The sequence below is a fragment of the Onychomys torridus genome, chromosome 2, assembly GCF_903995425.1.
Source record: "Onychomys torridus chromosome 2, mOncTor1.1, whole genome shotgun sequence".
Lineage (NCBI taxonomy): Eukaryota > Metazoa > Chordata > Mammalia > Rodentia > Cricetidae > Onychomys > Onychomys torridus.
Genome location: NC_050444.1, coordinates 33,398,581 through 33,419,948, shown reverse-complemented (window position 1 = coordinate 33,419,948; position 21,368 = coordinate 33,398,581). Strand labels below are relative to the sequence as shown.

General features: G+C 40.2%; 1 protein-coding gene across 6 annotated transcripts in view; it reads right to left on the bottom strand.

Annotated features, from left to right (window-relative positions):
* Stau2 (staufen double-stranded RNA binding protein 2) overlaps positions 1–21,368 on the bottom strand; it is a 275,907-nt gene that overhangs the window by 193,857 nt on the left and 60,682 nt on the right. For all 6 annotated transcript variants that reach the window (XM_036177469.1, XM_036177472.1, XM_036177473.1 and 3 more), the window contains one exon: positions 16,863–16,998. In XM_036177469.1, the coding sequence (XP_036033362.1) occupies positions 16,863–16,998 (136 nt within the window). The remainder of the gene's footprint in view (positions 1–16,862; positions 16,999–21,368) is intronic.

Genomic DNA, 21,368 nt, shown 5'->3' with positions numbered 1-21,368 from the left:
CCAATAGTTCCAGTCCCTGGAGACTAATCATTCAAATATATGAGCCCATGGGGATTATACTCATTTAAACCACCACCGGAGCCTTCCCCACTAACACCTTTTCTGGAATTAGTTTTGAAAGAACTAAATGACCATGTATGGGGGATCTATTTCTTACCTCCTTATTTCAGAAATCAGCAAGCTTTTTCAAAGGGACAGACTATAAATATCTGGAGCTTTGCAGGGAATACAATCCCTGCCATAACTATTCAACTCTGTCAGAGTAGCATCAAAGCCACAGAGAATACCCAAACAAGTGACTATTACTGCGCTCCAACAAAACAAACACACACTAAAATGTCAACATCACCTAGCTTCATGTGCTGTTATCTTTCATCTTTTAATATTTTTCCAGCTATTTAAAAATGGAAAAGTTAGTACCCGCCTGCCAGCTAAATGGCCCAGCCTCATTCACCAGATTCTTTTCCCCAAGGCCCAGGCCACAGTCCTTGCCCTGCTCTCCACTTCACTACCACCCCCCTCTACCCACCTTGCTGGGCCCTGCCCCCACCCTGGTGGACTCCTACTGCTCAGGTGCAGGCTACACCAGTCAGAAGAACAGTTACTGCAACAAAGGCCAAGCTAACTCCAGAAGGCCAGCTCCCAACTTGGACAGAGACCCCCTACTGGATCAGAGCTCACCACCTGCCCCAAGAAATCCAGGCCACAAAGACTAGACCAAAGAGGAAACAGAAATCAAGGAACAAAATACCCAGTCAACAAAGGCAAACTCAGAAATCAGGACCTAGAGCTAATCATCCCAAACCCAGATGCCCAAACACCAGAGTAAGAAGACAATCAACAACAGCCAGGACAATATGGCTCCACCAGAGCCCAGCTATCCTACAACAGCAAGACCTGAATATGCCAACACAGAGGGAGCACAGGAAAATGACCTTAAAAACAACTTCATGAAGAAGATAGAGGACCTTCAAGAGGAAATGAAAATCTCCCTTAAAGAAATTGTGGAAAAGACAACCAAAGAATTTGAGGAAATCAATAAATCCCTTAAACAATGTCAAGAAAGCTAAGAAAAAGCAAACAAACAGCTAAAGAAAACTATTCAAGACATGAAAATCAAAATATAGGCAATAAAAAAAATGACAAACTGAGGGAATTCTGGAAATAGAAATTCTGGGTAAGTGAACAGGAACTATAGATGCAAACATCACCAAAAGACTATAAGAGACGAAAGAGAGGATCTCAGATGTTGAAATAGATTCATAGGTCCAAGAAAATATTAAATCCAAAAAATTCTTAACACAAAACATACAGGAGATCTGGGACTCAATGTAAAGATCAAACCTAAGAATAATAGGAATAGAAGAATCCCAGCTCCAAGACCCAGAAAACATATTCAGCAAAATCATAGAAGAAAAATTTCCTAACCTAAAGAAGGAGATACCTATAAAAGTAAAAGAAGCATATAGAATACCAAATAGATGGGATCATAAAAGTAAGTCTTCTCACCACATAATTATCAGAACACTAAAAATACAGAAGAAAAAAAGAACACTAAAAGCTGCAAGGGGAAAAGATCAAGTGACATATAAAGGGAGACCTATTAGAATTATACCTGACTTTTCAATGGAGACTCTAAACTCCAGAAGAGCCTGGAAAGATGTCTTGCAGACTCTCAGAGACCACAGATACCAGCCCAGACTACTATACCCAGCAAAACTGTCAATCACCATAGATGGAGAACACAGATATTTCATGACAAAGTCAAATTAAAACAATATCTATCCACAAATCCAGCTCTGCAAAAGGTACTAGAAGGAAACCCCAACTGAAGGAAATTAGCTACACCCATAAAAGCACAGGCAATCAATAACCTCACATCAGCAAAATCCAAAGAAGGGAAACATGCACACACATGCATGCATGCACACACATACATGTGCATACACACTTACTCCCACCACCATCAACAAAACAGGAATTAATAATCATTGGTCTTTAAAATCCCTCAATATTAATGGACTCAACTTGCCAATAAAAAGACACAGGCTAACAGAATGGATATAGAAATAGTATCTATCCTTCTGCTGCATGCAAGAAACATACCTCAACTTCAAAGACAAATATAATCTCAGCGTGAAGAGTTAGAAAATATTTTCCAATCAAATGGACCTAAGAAACAAGCTAGTGTAGCCATTCTAATATCGAACAAAACAGACTTCAAAACAAAATTGATTAAAAGAGACAGAGTAGGCCACTACATACTCACTAGCGGAAAGATCCACCAAGATGATGTCACAACTCTGAACATCTCTGCTCCAAATGCAAGTGCACCCACATTTATAAAAGAAACATACTAAAGCTTAAATCATACATCAAAGCCCACAAATTAATAATGGGAGACTTTAACACCCCACTCTTACCAACAGACATGTCTTTCAGACAAAAATACAATAGAAAAATAATGGAACTAGCAGATATTATGATTCAAATGGACCTAACAGATATCTACAGAACATTTCACCCAAACACAAAAGAATATACCTTCTTCTCAGCACCTCATGGAAACTTCCATAAAACAGACCATATACTTGGTCATAAAGCAAGTCTTAACAGATACAAGTAAATTGAAATAACCCCTGTATCCTATCAGACCACCATCGATTAAAGCTGGATTTCAACAACAGAAAAAAACAGAAAGCCTACGAACTCATAAGAACTGAACAACACTACTGAATTATCACTTGGTCAAAGAAGAAATAGAAATTAAAGACTTCCTAGAATCCAATGAAAATGAATGCACAACATACCCAACTCATGGGACACAATGGAAGTGGTGCTAAGAGGAAAGTTCACAGCACTAAGTGCCTTCATGAAGAATTTGGAGAGATTTCATACTAGCAACTTAACAGCACACCTGAAAGCTCTAGGACAAAAAGAAGCAAACACACACAAGAGAAGTAGAAAGCAGGAAATAATCAACTCAGGGCTGAAATCAATAAAATAGAAACAAAGAGAACAATACAAAGAATCAATGAAACAAAGAGTTGGTTCTTTGAGAGAACCAACAAGATAGACAAACCCTTATCCAAATTAACTAAAAGGCAGAGAGAAAATATCCAAATTAATAAAATCAGAACCAAAAAGGGGACATAAAATCCAAAGAATCATTAAACCTGTACTCCACAAAATCAGAAAATCTAAAAGAAATGGACAATTTTCTCAATAGATACCATTTACCAAAGTTAAATCAAGATCAGATAAACAATTTAAATGAACCTATAACCCCAAATAAAATACAAGTAGTCATCAAGTCTCCCAACCAAAAAAATTCCAGGGCCAGATGGTTTGAAATTCTACCAGACTTTCAAAGAGCTAATACCAATACTCTTCAAATTATTCCACAAAATAGAAATAGAAGGAACATTGCCAAATTCATTTTATCAGGTCACAGTCACCCTGATACCCAAACCACACAAAAATTCAACCAAGAGGTGTCAGCATTACAGACCAATTTCCCTCATGACTCTGATGCAAAAAATATTCAATAAAATACTTGCAAACCAAGTCCAAGAACATATCAAAAAGATCATCCACCATGACCAAGTAGGTTTCATCCTAGAGATGCAGGGATGGCTCAACATATGAAAATCTGCCAACTGAACCCACCATATAAACAAACAAAAAGAAAACACACACACACACACACACACACACACACACACACACACACACACACATGATCATCTCATTAGATATTGAAAAAGCCTTTGACAAAATCCAATACCCCATCATGATCAAAGTTTTGGAGATATCATGGATACAAGGGACATACCTAAACATATTAAAGGCAATATACAGCAAACCAACAGTCAACATCAAGTTAAATGGAGAGAAACTTACAAGCAGTTCCACTAAAATCAGGGATAAGACAAGGCTGTCATTTCTCCATTTCTACACATTATAGTGCTTGAAGTTCTAGCTAGAACAATGAAACAGCTAAAGGAGATCAAGGGGATATAAATTGGAAAGGAAGAAGACAAAGTGTCAGTATTTGCAGATGATATGATATCTGTATCATAGGTGACCCCCAAAATTCCTACAGCCCATAAACACCTTCAGTGAAATGGTTAGATACAAAATTAACTAAAAAAAAAAACAAAAAAAAAAAAAAAAAAAAAAAAAAAACCCAAACCAGTAGCCCTCCTATAGACAAACAATAACCAGGCCAAGAAAGAAATCAGGGAAACAATACCCTTCACAACAGCCACAAATAATATAAAATACCTTGGTGTGACTCTAACCAAGGAAATTAAAGCCCTGTATAACAAGAACTTCAAGTCTTTGAAGAAAGAAACTGAAGATATCAGAAGATGGAAAGATCTCCCATGCTCATGGACTGGTAGGATTAACATAGTAAAAATGGCCATCTTACCAAAAGCAAGCTACAGATTCAGTGCAATCCCCATCAAAATCCCAACACATTTCTTTTCAATCCTTGAAAGAACAATACTCAACTTCATATGGAAAAACCCAAAATAGCTAAAACAATTCTGTACAATAAAAGAACTTCCAAATCAGTTATCACCATCCCTGATTTCAAGCTGTACTATTGAGCAATAGTAATTAAAAAAAATCAAATGGTATTGGCATAAAAATAGACAGGTTGATCAATGGAATCAAATCAAAGGCCCAAAAGTAAATTCACACACCTATGGACACTTAATTTTCAACAAAGAAGCCAAAATTATACAATGGAAAGAAGAAAGCATCTTCAACAAACAGTGCTGGTCTAACTGGATGGCTGCATGTAGAAGAATGCAAATAGTTTCCTATCTGTCACCCTGCACAAAACTCAAGTCCAAGTGCATCAAAGACCTCAACATAAAACCAGACACACTGAACATGATAGAAGAGAAAGTGGGGAACAGCCTTGAATGCATTGGCCAGGAGACAACTTCCTGAACAGAACACCAGTAGTGCAGGCACTAAGATCAACAACTCATAAATGGGACCTCATGAAACTGAAAAGCTTCTTTTGTACAGCAAAGGACACCATCAATAGGACAAAATGGCAGCCTACAGACTGGGAAAAGATCTTCACCAACCCACATCCAACAGAGGGATGATCTCCAAAATATATAAAGAACTCAAGAAACTAGATATCCACAAACCAAATAATCCAATTTTTAAAATGGCATACAAATCTAAACAGAGAATTTTCAACAAAGGAATCTCAGATGGCTGAGAAACACAGAAATGTTCAACATCCTTGGCCATCAGGAAAATGCAAATCAAAACAACTCTGAGACTCCATCTTACACATGTTAGAACAGCTAAGCTCAAAAACACAGTGACAGCTCATACTGGAGAGGATGTGGAGCAAGGGGAACACTCCTTCCATTGCTGGTGAGAGTGAAAACTTGTACAGTCACTTTGGAAATCAATATGGCAGTTTCTCAGAAAATTGGGAATCGATTTCAAAACCCAGCTATACCACTGCTGGGCATATAGCCAAGGGATGCTCAATCACACCACAAGGACACTTGTTCAACCATGTTCACAGCAGCTTTATTTGTAATAGCCAGAAACTGGAAATAAGCTAGATGTCCCTCAACCAAAGAATGGATAAAGTAAATGTGGCACATTACTCAGCTGTTAAAAACAATGACATCATGAAATTTGCTGGCAAATGGATGGAACTAGAAAAGATCATCCTGAGGGAGGTAACCCAGACCCAGAAAGACAAACATGGTATGTACTCACTCATAAGTGTATATTAGCTGTAAAGTAGAGGAGAACCATACTATAATCCACAGACCCAGAGAGGCTAAGTAACAAGGAGGGCTCAAGTGGTGGGGGTGGGGGGACAGAGGAATTCATGAATCTTACTGTGAAGAGGAAATTGAATGGATATTGCCAATGGACAGAGGGAGGAGTCTAGAAGAGAGGGGAGGGGATGAGAACACAAGGGATCAGGTGAGGGGAGGGTGGAGGGAGAGAGTACTTGGAGAGACTACTGGAACCAGGGGCATCTCTGGGATGAGCTAGAAACCTAGTGCAATGGAAACTCCCAGGAATCTGTGAGGGTGAGCCCTGCTAAGACCTCTACCAATGGGAGGATACCGAGCCTGAATTGGCCATCTCCTGTAACCAAGCAAGACTTCCAGTGGAGGGACTGGAACAACAACCCAGCCACAAAAACCTTTGACCTACAATTTGTCCTGCCTACAAGATGAGCTGGGGTAAAGGTGGTGCAGAAATTGTGGGAGTGGCCAAGCAATGACTGGTCCAGCTGGAGACCCAAACCACGAGAAGGCACTTGCCCCTGAGGGCTAGGACCTCGAGACGGGATAGCCTAAATACCTGGGATAGAACCAAACATGACTGGAGGGGAAAAAATGAATGAAACGATTCCTCATGATATTCTACCATATTCACAGATTGGTGCTTAGCCCAACCACAGTCAGAGGCTTCACTCAGGAACTGATGGAAACAGATGCAAAGACCCACAGCCAAACATTAGGCAGAGCTCAGGGAATCCTGCAGAAGAGAGAAGAGGATTGCAGAGCAGAGGAGTCAAGGGTGTCACAAGAAAACCCACAGATTCAACTAACCTAGGATCACAGGGGCTCACAGAGACGGAACCGATAACCAGGGAGCCCGCACAGGACTGAACTAGGCCCTCTACATATATGTTACAGCTGTGCAGCTTGGTCTACTTGTGGGCCACCTAACAGTGGGAGCAGGGGCTGTCTCTGCCTCTGTTGCCTGCTTTGGGGATCCCTTCCTCCTACTGGGTTGCTTCATCCAGACTTAAAAAGAGAGGAGGTGCCTAGTCTCACTGCAACTTGATGTGCCATGGCTGGCTGATATCCATGGGAGGCCTGCCCTTTTCTGAAGAGAGACAGAGAGGAGGGTGAGGAGATGGACTGGGAGGAGAAGAGAAAGGGGAAACTGGTCGGAATGTAAAAACAATCAGTCAATCAATCAGTATGTAAAAAGTGTGTGTGTGTGTGTGTGTGTGTGTGTGTGTGTGTGTGTGTGTGTGTAAAAACTATTCCTAATTTGCAGGCCACACAGAAACAAGGAAACCACATCTGGGATCATGGTCCACAGTATGGCAATCTCTGTTCTTTTCTATTCTATTGATCCACAGCTCTGTCAATAGTACACTGCCCACTGATTTAATTATGTAGGGGCTTTTTTGTTTGGGGGTCTGTGGAGTTTTTCCCCTCAACAAGGTCTCCTGAAGCTTGGGCTGGCCTCAGGTGCACTATGTAGCTGAGGGTGACCTTGAACTTGCGATCCTCCTGCATTCCCTCTACTTCCCAAGCTCATGGATCAGATTTATGTGGTGCTGGCGATTGGAAGCAGGGTGTTAGTATGCTATGCAATCACTCAACCAACTGAACTAGATCCCCCGACCTGAAAATAGGTTTTTGCAAGCCATGAAGTCAGGTAGTGTAAGCTCTCAAACTCTGTTCCTTTGAAACTGCCTTGTTTACACCAGCCCTTCGAATATCTATACAAACACCAGTGTCACTAAAACAAACAGCAAGACCTGTCACTGAAACGGTACTTCATCCTCATGTTAACTGTGGAGAAGTGATTATCTTAGTAATGAAGCAATTATGTCATGCCTTTCAACACGCAGGCTGCGCACATACTTTGTTCATTTTAGTTCTGAATACAATGTCCATACGAGTGTAACTATATGCGAGTGTAAATGCCCAGTTGCTCGTGGCTAACTGGGACCACACTGAGTTTTTCTTCAGTACACTGGTCTCTGTCTTGGGACTTGACTAAAGTCTCTGCTCTAGTAGCTCTTGGCTTCCATGCCTTAGAACTTTCTACACTCAGCATCAGTGTTTACAGATACAAACAGCCTTACTTCCTCCTTCCTAAGATTCCCTCCCATTTATTCCCACTACACACACCAGAGTCGGGGTAAAACAGGAACTGAAATGATAACGGCCACATCAGTGTCTCGGTCCTGACCTCACAAGGAATGTATGCAGAACCAGGGGTTCTCAACCTGTGGGTCATGATCTCTTTGGGGGTCAAAGAACCCTTTCACAGGAGTCCCCCAAGACCACTGGAAGATACAGATATTTAAATTATGACTCCTAACCATAGCAAAATGACAGTTATAAAATAGCAACGAAAGTAATTGTACGGATGAGGGTCAGCACACCATGAGGACTGTATTAAAGGGTCACAGCTTTAAGAAGGTTGAGAACCGCTGCTCTAGTCTATTAGCATAAAACACTGTCAGCGAGAGACTGCTTAGGGAAGCCCTGTCCTCCATTCCCAGTTTGCTACATCTATAACATGAACAAATGCTGCCTTACCAAATGCTTTGGCTGCATCTAATGAGATGCTCATATGGTTTTCCTCCATTCAATTAGTACAGTTGTTTACTTTTATGACCACACTAAGCTCATCTTGTTTTTCTGGAGCAAGCTTCATTTAATTGCGGTATACTACATTAGATAAATTTACCTCGCTAATTTTTTCTTAGAGACGCTTGTATCTGTGCCATAGGGGTTGGGGTCATTCTTCTTACTCTTGCTTGGGCAATCTGTTCAGATTCTCTTCTCTGGCTCACCAGTGCTTTTAGAAGGTCATGTAGGGGACTGGAGAGATGGCTCAGTGGTTAAGAGCACTGACTGCTCTTCCAGACAACCCAAGTTCAATTCTCAGCACCCACATGGCAGTTAGCAACTGTCTGTAACTCCAAGGTCTGACACCCTCAGACAGACAGACAGACAGACAGGCAAAATAACAATGCACAGAAAATAAAAATAAATAAATTTTAAAAAAGAAGGTAATGTATGCTAATGTGTCTTAGCTGTTCCTCATTACGAAAACCCTCTAACACTGCAGACCACGTCACCATTTTTAAATGTCCTTTCCAGATCCTCTCACTTCTGTATCTGTTCTCCAGGGGTTGTCCTTATGAAGAACCACCATTTCTATAGCTCCGGCATGCATGTTATAAGTGAGGCATGTGATATAGGAAGAATATATTCTCCAAACTACGGGATACAGGAGACCAAATGCAAAGGCCTGTTTAACTGTTAGAAAAAGTTCCTGCTCTTCACCATTCCGTGCTTATTCTACTTATCCAAAAGACTTTAAAGCTGTTTACTAGACTTTTTCCTATAAGGTTAAATCACATGAAACCAGCATATCAACAGGTCAAAAGATGGTTGAATGCTGGTCATTTCATGTAGTTCAACTCTTCACTTCTATCTAAGCTGGCCACGGACCTTGCAATAGTGACTGAACACAACTAGTCTCTCTGTTTTAGCAATACACAAGCACCACCTAGTGGCCGAAACAAAAACTGCAGGTTTCTCCTATAAACTTATCCATAATCCAATGGTTCAATGTGCACAAACTTTACACAGAATGGTTGTTATATAACACCCCACATATGAAAGATAAGCAAGCGTCATGTCACCTCAGGTCTCACCCCCAAGATGCCTCATTATGTATGTGTAAACTGTCCACAACTCAAACATAAACTTCAGCATTTAAAATACTTCTGGTGTCAAACATTGGAATGAGGAAGACTTGGCCTAGCTAATTGAAATGTGAAATGTGAGTTGTTTTTTGTTTTGCTTTGGGTTTTTGTTTGTTTGTTTGTTTGTTTTTGTTTTGGGGGGTGGTTTTTGTTTTGGGTTTTTTGTTTGTTTGTTTGTTTGTTTGGTTTGGTTTTTTGAGACAGGGTTTCTCTGTGTAGCTTTGTGCCTTTCCTGGATCTCACTCTGTAGACCAGGCTGGCCTCGAACTCACAGAGATCTGCCTGGCTCTGCCTCCCGAGTGCTGGGATTAAAGGCGTGTGCCACCACCGCCCGGTGAAATGTGAGTTATTTTAAAGTCAGAATCTTCTTCTTGTCGTTTTGAGGCAGAGTTTCTCTGTGTAACAGTCCTGGTATCCTAGAACTTGCTCTGTCGACCATGCTGGCCTCGAACTCACAGATATCTGTCTGCCTCTGGCTCCTGAGTACTGGGATTAAAGGCGTGCCCCACCACTCCTGGCAGAATCTTTGTTATTTCTAACTTGACTGGCAATCAACAAAATGAAATAAAGTCAGTTTGGATGGGGAAAAAAAGCTACACAACTTTTAACAGTGTCGAGTTCCCACTGACAGCCGCCTGTCAGCCTCTTCTCAGGGGTCATAAATTTACTCCCAGAGCTATGTGGGGAGATGCTGGCTTGGGCGCCTAGCTTGGCTCACAGGAGGGAGCAGGGAGACAGTCCTAAGTCTCTTCTGTTTACCTTGCTGTTAGTCAGGTAGAACTCCACTAGTCCCACTCTAAGGAAGCACATCAGGAACCCAGCCCCTTCCTGACACAAAATGCACCCACCAGAACGGATGACCAGCATGTGTAGCTCCAAGAGGAGTGATAATAAATAAACACAGCCAAACCTTTGAAGAAGAAGATATGATAAACAAAACCACACAAAGTCATGTGGACTGCTAAATAATTCCATTTGCTGCAGATCCACCATAGAACCCCTACTCTGGGGACCCTGGACCCAGAGCTACCTCTCTTGCCTTGTATCCTTCCAATAAACATAAAAAAAATTACTGTCATCTGCAGTAATGTGGGTAGTAATGCCCCAAATTGGCCACATACCCCAGGGTCAGACACTCAAGTCTCTACCTGTCCCAAATCCAGTGCAAAAACAAATACTGGAATGAACAGTCTATACAAGTATTTCTTAGATTTCCCTAAGATTAGAATACAAAACAACACACACAGACACACACAGACACACACACACACACACACACACACACACACACACAACCTCCTCCACTCTCCACTCCAAGCCTCCTGGACAGACCACTATGTCACTTTGGAAGCACAGCAAGAAAAGGCTAAATGAAAACAAGGAAGTGGATCCCTATGTCCAGCCTGCCCAACAGATGCCCCGGTTACATGGGGCAGAAGTTCCACCCTCACATAGCATCGTCTGAGTTGTAGCCCTTTCAAAATCTGTGTCAGAAGAGCAGGGGCTTTCAGGCCATCTGCCAAACAATAATCCTTTCTCATGTGCAAACAGACAAAACTGACTGACTGTTAATAGGAGGTCTAATTTAAGTCATTCCATTCTTTTCCACGTGGTTTATTTATAAAAAGATGGCATAATGGGGCCAGCTAGACTGATCAGCAAAGGTGCCTGCTGCCAACCAACCCAAAAACCAGAGTTTGAGTCCCCAAACCCAGTGATAAAGGAGAGCACAGACTCTTGTACATTGTCCTCTGACCTATACACATGCACCGATGGCATCAGAACTGTATGCACGTGCAAACACACATATACGCACATGTGCACACGCACATGTAATTTAAGAAGAAAACATTTTACAGATGACATGCAGAAATGCACTTGCTGTGGCCAAAGCCCATGAGTTAAAGGCATGGTGCCTGGTCTGTTGTGTTACTGGAAAACGTACCTTAGGAAATGGGGCTGGTCATATGAGGGTGTGCCATTAGAAGGGTTACTTGGGTTGGAGAGATGGCTCAGTGGTTAAGAGCATTTCCTGCCTTTGCAGAAGAGCTGAGTTCAATTCCCAGCACCCACACAGCAGCTCACGACCATCTATAACTCCAGTCCCAGGGGATCCAAGGTTCTCTTCTGACCTCCTCAGACAACAGGCATGCACATGGTATACAGAATACTTGCAGACAAAACACTCACAAGCAGAAAATAACAAGATAAATCTAAAAACTATTTTAATAATAAAAAAGAAGGATGCTGAAACCTGACTGTCCCTCTTTCTCCCCTTGCTCCCGGCGTCTCTAAGACCAGTGGCTTCCTCTGTCATGGATCCCAGGATATACTGCTTCCCCACAGGTCCAAAGGCAATAGGGTCCACTCACCAGAGTTGGACACATCCAAAATTGGAAGCCTGAAGCCATGTGTGGAAGAACATACTGTAATCTGAGTACTTAAGGGGTAATGCAGGAGGACTAGGAATTCAAAGCTAACCTCAGCTACACTGTGAGTTCCTACAGTAGACGCAATCTGAAAAAGTGAAGGAAAAAAAAAAAGCATCCTTCTGCCTTTTAAAGACAAGGTCATCTCACTCTGTCGCCTAGGTCAGCCTCAAACTCATGCGATCCTCCTGTCTCAGCAAGCTGAATGGCCAAATGCTAGCATTACAGGCAAAAGCCACCATGGTCAGCTCTGTCACAGTAATAGAGGGCTAATTAACACATGCATAAACTGTTCTCCAACCTTCCTTAGGTGTCCAGTCTTTTGACACCACTACATGACACTTTCAGCCACAATCATATTGGGCCATATTCCTAACTATCCCAGGACACACGCACCATGGGATGTAGGCTAGGCATACCTACTTACAGTCTGCTATTTGGATGTTAAATAAATGCTTCTGCTTATAACATGTCAATTAGGGCCTCAGACAAGGAAGAAACACAACACAAGATGCAGCCACTGCCGAGCGCCTGGGCTGTTAACAGGACAAGTAGTTCAGAATCCAGCCTGTACTGTGAGTGTGGACAGGAGTGCATCTCTCTCCACTCATCGTAAAACAGAAGAGAGGCAAAGGACACTCTGCTTAGGCCTCTAGATGAGCCCCAGCAGAGAAAATCCAACAGCAACAAGACAAGGGACACAATAGCACGGGCCAGAGCTAACTACCATTTAGTATAATCTCAGTAGTACAGGAAGTCACGTTTCTTGGACTCAACCTTTCGGTCCGTGTTCAGTTAATCTGGAAGCTGACAGGAATCGAGCCCCCTCTGCTCTAGCTCTCCACATTTCCAGCTTAAGCTGTCACTGGCAAACTAAGGTGAAAGGACAACCTTCAGAGCTTATTGAGCAGTGCTGCCCTTCGGGAGAAGGCAGCTGCCTGGGTCTGGCTCGGAAGCCTGGGGTCTCGGCTACTGTACGCTGGGTGATATCAACGGGAATCCTAAGGACTGCAGACACCTGGGGAGGCTCATCCCTGGCAGGAGGCATCCTTAGAGAGCATGTGAGTGCAATCCCTGCACCCCATGGCACACACAAATCAGAAATGAGAACGAAAAGGAAACGTTAACATTCTTAGCAGACATCTAGAAAAGAAAGAAAGGCAAAGCCCAGCACAGGACCCTTGCCCTCCTACACCTCCTACCCTGGGAGGCGCCCGTTCCAGACAGTCTGCTGGTCAAGGCAGCCACACTCCAGGCATCTCCTTCAGGGCTTCCATTCACGTGGTTTGTCTGTTCCTGTCCCCACCCCTACCTACCCCAGCCCATTTCTCTAGATCTCTGTCAGCGGTACCTCCTCAGTGTCTGGGCCCTCTCACTGACCACTTCCTCTCTAGAACATGATCACGCAAACACCAGGACTACTATGTGATAATTCATCATAGCTTTAGTATCAGATTGCTTTATTTGAAAATAATAAATTCACTAGTTAAAATTTTAGTAAACAATTATCAATATCAAAATACAGAAAAGAATGTTAAAAAGAGATTGTCATTACAATAAAAAGAAAATTTCTTAGTCTGCCCACTATGGAAATAAGCATAGAAGTTCCTCCTCAAAAGGCAAAAACAGAATTACCAACACCATTCCCAAGTAAACAGTAAAGAAACATAAGTCAACAAGCCAGAGATACCTGCACATCCATTGTACTGCTCCATTATTCCCAATAATCACAATATAGAACCAGCCTGATGAGAAAATGTGTATATATACAATGGAGTTCTATTCATCCATGAAAAAAAACAAACTTAAATGGTTTCCAGGAAATGGATGGACTGGGAGATCATCAGGTTACATACACAAAACAAACTAGACTTAGAAAGGCATATACTGTGTTTACTCTCATAGGCATAACCCATATTTAAATTTTTTAAAGACATAAATGTAGAAAAGGCACTCTTTGAAAGAAGAAATGGGGTCAATAAGAAGGGAAAGGGACATAAGAAAGGGTAGTGATTAAATTACATGACATATGCGTATGAAAATATCATAATGAAATCTGCTATTTTGTACAATTACCATACACTATTCTTAAAAGGGGGAAATAGAAGCATGGTAACGCATGCCTGTAATCTTAGCACTTGGGAAGTCAGCTTGGATTACATACAGAGTACAAGGTTAGCCAGATAATATTGAAAACCTGTCTCAATCCCTCCCCAAAATTAGACAGATTAAAAATAGGAGGAAATTAAAAATGAAGCATATTACATGGATAACATGGACTGGGTGCTCCTTACTCGAGTCTACTATATGGAAGTGGACACCGAGCTGTGTATGTTAGGGACCCACAGACTAAGGAAAGATTAACAGATACACATCATGACAAAAAGGTGGGGTACGGCAACTCTACTGTGCATGCTGAGCCGAGAGTCAGGGGCTGCTTGGGATGCTGCGGTGAGAATGAGAGATGCTGAGAAAAGGGTAGCACTAGAAGACAGAAAACAAGAGGAAAGTCAGAACGCTGAGGGTTTAGGCCAAGTTAGAAAGGGAAATAGTAAGTGCTCGCTGAAGGAGCCGCTAAGCGGGGCTGAGTCAGAGATCATCCCTACATCAATTCCGGGTGGGTAAGGAGACCGACCACACAGAGCAGGCATCAAAGCACAACATGGGACCTTCCCTGCAGAAGGTCTGCTCTTCCTAGCATAAGTGAGACCAGCTGAAAAGAAGGGAGAGCAGGGAAAGCCCAAAAGGGAGCCTGAGCAGTGACTCCTAGAGGAACTAAGTGGCATTTGGACAGCACTGTGCGAATTTTCTCTACCAAACCAGGAACTATGAAGGATTAAGTCACATATAGACTAAATCTACATTAGACCATAGATAAATATATAAAACCTAGCAAAAGCATTGACAAACACCTGATCACATACCAAAATTAATTTCTTATATATAATAATGAAATTGTAGGCCAGGTGGTGGCGGCGCATGCCTTTAATCCTAGCAGAGGCAGAGACAGGTGGATCTCTGGGAGTTTGAGGCCAGCCTGGTCTACAAAGTGAGTCTAGGACAGACACCAAAACTACACAGAGAAACCCTGTGTCAAAAAAAAAAAAAAGAACAACAAGAAATTGTTTTTTGAATACCAAAGCTAATAAAATTATAGCAAGACACAAAAGTAAAAGCCAAAGAACAGGGAGAAAAGTTACAAATAATATAGGCAGAATGTTAATAATGTTAACACAAACATTTGACAAATAGTCAGGAAATATGAAAAAATAAACAAAATAATAAAAAGATAAGCAGAAAACATTTGAGAATGATCCTTTGGTAGCAGTCATAATCCCAGAAAGTTTTTCAATTTCACTTCTTAACCATCAAACAAAGCAATGTATTTCAAATTCAGAACTGTCAGAATTTGATAGAAAATCCTATAATAATATACATTCAGGAAATAAAAGGAATATAAAACAAATATTTGTAAAAGACTATAACAAGAAGATTTTTGTAATGTTATTTACTGCAGTATTTATTCAAGGGAGGAGGGTAGGAAACAGCTAAATGATCAAACTGAGATATGCAATTAGAAAATATACCTTGGTCATATGAGGCACTTTATAGCCAGCAAAAAAATATTTGTCAAAGACTAAAAACATGATAAGTGGGAAAGAAGGCATCATATTGCACTCATGGATTAAACAAATTAAGACACAGACATACAATTGGGCACTGTCCAGCAATTAAAAGAGACAAAATCCAGATATAAGCCATGTTAATGGATCTCAAAGCCAGAGAAGCATCATTCACAGTGGAAGAAGGAAGGAAGTGAGTGCTGAAGCTATGTCTGTGGCAGAACCAGTCTGTGACAACAGACTGGAGGTTACTTCTGGGAAGATGTGTGGCAGGAGCATGGGAGTCCAAGGAAACCCTAGTAATGGGAAACGTCTGCGTTTTGATCTGAGTGGTGATACATAAAGACACGCATAAGTTAAAAGTCAGTGAAGAGAGGCCAGGCACAAAGTCACATAAAGTCATCAAGACATACACTAAAGATCTGTGCATTTTGTTATACATATAGACATATATGTATTACAGAACTTAGAGCCAAAGAACAGCTTCATTTCAGTTCAATATATTTATATACAAAGAATAATTTTTTTGTTGCTGTTGTTTGAGACAGAGTTTCTCTGTGTAACAGCCCTGGTTGTCCTGGATCTCTCTCTGTAGACCAGGTTGGCCTTGAACTCAGAGACCAGAATGCCTCTGCCTCCCAAGTGCTGGGATTAAAGGCATTCACCACCACCACTCAGCTAAGAGTAATTTAAAGTAAATCAAAATATTAAGAGCAGCTAGTTCTGGGATGGCAAGATATCTCTATTTTTTTTAACCTTCTGGAATTTTCCACATTCCCTATAATGAGTTTGTGTAACTTTTACAACAGCAATCTTATTTTTATTTTCAAATTTCTACCACACTTGTAAGATTATACTTGCAACTGTCACAAATATGCCAGATCCAACAAATACTTAGTAAATCCTTCTCTCCAATAAATCTATAAATCACAGACTCCAAGTCACTAATGTAGTCAATCAGGAAAGACACTAAGTTTAGTGTGCTGAGGGAATGAGACTGTCCCATGGCAGGTCAGCACCGTGACCTGTGCAGACTGTAAATGTACCCTGCCTGCAGCAAACTTGAGGCTTGCATGGATCACTAAAGAGGGTTTCTAAAGTTAGGGGGGGTTGTTTTTGTTCTGTTTTGAACTTCTAATACTCTTGGTGAGCCTGATTCATCCCCAAAATGTTCAACATCAATTGTGTTCACAATGAAAATAGTCTTAGGATGTCAGAAATTCTACAATATGCATAAATTAAGTAAATAAGCAACACCACCAAAGAAGACATACAAACCTCTGATTGTACATGCCCCGGAAGTTGTAATTAGCTCTATAATTGGGGAATGGCTTTGGATCTAATGGCCTGTAGATGGCAGGCTCTCCCCTTTTCATTGCAAGCCCATTCAGTTCCACAGTTGGAGTTATACTACCTGTTTAAAAACAAAATATTAAAGGCACACAAGTGAAATATTTCCACAATAAACCATACAAGCTCTACCTCTAATGCATTTAATAACCACAGAAGAAGGGAGTGGAAGGTCCTCCTATTTGATTCTCTGATTAAGTATAAACAAAGTAAAAAATAATATTTAATGAAATCCCTTTTAAGTTTTAGCACTTTCTATACCTTCAAATGAAAAATTCAACTGTGTAATTATATTATTTAAAACAAAATAAATATAAGATTTTTAGGTAACTAGTTTGGATATCACTTTTATAAATACCCCAGAAAATGTACATGTATATAATAATTAAAAATACCACCTATTTATATTTTTATTTATTCTTTGTTAATCAAGCAAGTAAACTTAGCAATGAAAATAGGTTTAGCAGTAATTCTTGGACTTCTCTGATGAAAAACACTTATTTTTTTTTCTCTATAATCAATGAAACAAAGTAAATATAAGTGAAAATCTGTGGCGATACTTTCAAAACCAAAAATGTGCTCCATTCTCAGGAAATACTGAAAAACAGACACGAAGCACAATCACCACCTACAAAGAGCACCAATGTGTCAGCAGATGCGTGAGCACCGCAGTGCCAACCCTGACCAAGAAAGCAGCAGAGCAGCTGGCTTTCATGTGCTCGGCTCGCTTGCTTTTTAATAATGCAACAAGGCCAGTGCAGATTCCACCTTACCTTCCATCTAAGAAAATGGAAATTGAGTATTTATTTGCCATTTTTTTAGGATAAAGCCAAAACTTTTTTAAATGAAATGTTTACATAATTATACAAAAATTTCCATCAAAATGGGGGAAAGAAACCACTAAAACACAAAGAAAATGCAATGTAATTGTGAACTGAGTTGGTGATATCACCAGTACAAAATTTGTAATTACCTCTTTAAATTAATTTTCAAATTAGCTACTCTAAAATACCCATGAGATTTTTCCAAAGAAAAAACCAAAACAATCTCAAACTGTTCTCCATAATCACACTGCCCGCAACATGATTTTTAATAATAATATACTTTTAATTCAAATAAAATTAAATCAAAATACAGACAGAAACAAATATTTTTAAAGAAAACACCACAACTGCACTAAAAGTAATCCACACTGGTAGCCTTAAGTGTGCAAACAGCAATTATTTCAAATGACTTTAAACACAGCAAGTACTCATGTGGTCTAAAGAAAAGGAAACTGTGAACTATTTCTAGCAACCATGTAATTAGTAATACTGGCACTGTTATTACATTATTGTACATCCACAGATAGGTACAAGACAAATTCAAGTATAAGTAATTGTGTTTATGTTAGAACCAGAGAAGGAAATATAAAATCAAATGCATTAAGTAATCTAAGCTAAAACATGAATTGAAAATGTAAGTAAGGTCCGTGATGTATTTCTCTTTAAAAAAGAAAAAGAAGAAAGAAGAGGAGGAGGAAGAGAAAGGGGGTGAGGCTGGGGTGGACTGCTTGACCTAGCATGTTCAAAGCCTTGGGTTTGATCCCAACACCATTTAAGGTAGGGAATGGTAGTATGTGCCTGTAATCCCAGCAAATACAGAAGAGCAGAAGATGAAGATTATCTATGCACAGCTACATACTAAGGAAAAGGCCATCCTGGGTTCTATCTCAAAAGTAAAAAATAAAAATTTTAAAGGAATATAGTATTTCTAGCTCTGTCAGCTTAAGAGGGTCCATGCAATGTATTGGCAATGAAGTCAGCCAGCACCTAGAATGTGGCACCACTCCCCATTAAAATTTAAAAATATGCACTTATTCCAGATCTGCACATGTCGCTGAAAATGGGAAGGGATCAAATGCTTATCTTGCCTTTCCTGAATAAACTGTATCCAGAATAAGACGATGAAAAGAAATGTTCTTCATATTAGTTGGGATTTCAGCAAAAGGGATGATATCTTCCAAAAAGTCACCAGCTTGTAACTGGTGATAAAATACCAGACACTCTAGACAACAAAAGCAGCATGCTGCTACAGCCCCTTGGCCTAATGTTAATTCGGGAAGCTTGCTGACAGGTTACCTGGCCACCATCCCCAGAGTCCATGGAGCAATCTTAAAATCAAGAGACCACAAGAAATTGTCCCCCTGATCTAGTGCTACAAGGAGACTACTACCCACCAGGCAGTATTGCCAACCTCAAGCCTGAAGCTATGTAAGCTTTACGTTTTCAGTCTACAAGATCCAGGTAAGGGTCTACAACACAACCAGTGTACAATCAGCAAAAGCAAGCACGTGGGCAAGGGGAGGGTCTACAACACACCAGTACAGTCAGCAAAAGCAAGCATGTGGGCGATTCTACAGAACTAATGGCCTGGTCCAACAAGCAGTCTGCATGAAGAACAGGGCTGGAAAAGGATTCTGTGTCTGTGGACCAAATGCAATGAAGGGATCTCTTCCATCCTTCACTAAAACAAACCAACTATGAAAAATGAGCAATAAGGATAATCTGCACCCTGCACAATCTTAATGTTAAGGAATCATTACTTCCTTTGCTTGATACTGGTAAGAGCTCTCATCTTATGACAAGTAAACTGATCTGTTTTTAAAATATCCAAGGGCCTATACTCCCAGTACTCATAAGGCTGAGGCAAATGGATATGAATTCAAGGCCAGGTGAGATCTTCCATAGTGAGTCCCTAGTAGTCTGGGCAAGACTCCATCTCATCTCCCATATACATACATATACATTATGTGTGTACAGATATGTTATAAATTATATATTATATATGTATATGTGGCATATATGTTATATGTGTATATAGATATGTATATTATATGTATATATGTGTGTATATATGCATTATGTAATTTATATGTACATATAACACATATATAGTACGTGTGTGTGTGTGTGTGTGTGTGTGTGTGTGTGTGTGTGTACGCACATATCTCAGGAAGAAGATAAATGAGAAATAAGATTAGCAGACATGAGCTCACCTAGAGATGGTGGGGGGGTGCATTCACTATCTTTTTCTACTTAGGTGCCCATTTTTTTAATGTTGGAATAAAAAGACACAATGCAATATCTGGTCAAGTTTTATTTTAAGTATTAAAATAGGTTATTTACACATATACACATATACATATACATGAAACCTTTATATTGAGGAAAATTTAACAAAAAATCTGTACCATTAGTTTGAATTGTGCCTTTTAGATCGTGTACTTAATACTTCCTTTATTACACAGAATAGGAAACAAATTGGATTTAACAGGAACTGGTTATTGGACTGAATAGCAATTCAATTAGTCCAAATCCCTAATTTTCTGAAAAGTCAAGGACAAAAGGAGTCTCCTTTTCTCTCTCTCTCTCCTTGTCATTCTTTCTATATTTTACTGAGGGAGTAAGGCAAACACACAAACCTAAGCCTAAGCTCAGTGACTTAGACATAAAGATTCACAGGCTCACCACCGTACTCCAGAACATTCCATCACCACACAGTTCCTTGGGCCTCTTTCCAGTTGACACCCGGCACCCTAAGTGACTCACTCTGACTCCTGTTATTACATACTGGTTAGTGTATTCTTAATAGATGAAGAAACACTTCTATTGTGCATCTTTCATGCATTAATAATTTGCATACATCTGTTTTTAATTTTTTTCTATCATTGAATGAAAATATCAACATTTGTTCATTTGCTATTGATGGAAAATTTTTGAATAGTATTGATAAGACCATTCCTGAATAAGTCATGTACTAGATACATACTCAATACTTGTGGATACTGACCTAGAGACAGAAGTGTTGGATCACAGAGCAGACCTGTTTAACTTCATTAGAAACTGCCCAGCAATCTTCCAAGGAATTTATTTAACAATAAAGTCTACATCTTTAAGTTTACACTTTAAATTTCATAAGGATTTCAGCTTAATGATTAAAATATTTATCAGAAATCAAGATTTATGAACTACTTGACTTAAATGATTCTTTTGAGGTAGGGTATATAGCCTACATAGCCTAGGCTAACCTCAAACTTAACCTTGTAGCCCTAGCTGGCCTAAACTTCCAACCCCCTGCCTTAGCCTTGGTTGTGAGCCACCATCCTGGCAAAATTTATGACATTTTTAATTCCTTTCTGCAATAACTATTCAGCCACAACTACTATAAAATTCAAATGGGAGGAGCTTTCAAAACCCCAATCTGTAAGCTAAGGAAATAAATAAGAATTTAATTTATTTGAAAATCCAAGTGGGGCAGTCAACAGTGAAGGAATCTATACATAATCCTGGGTACGGCACCTCGGCCACCACATCACAAACTGTATTAGAGTAAGTCAAGTATTCTGTGCACACTATTTAAATCTAAGAAGCTCGTACAACTTCCGCACTGGAA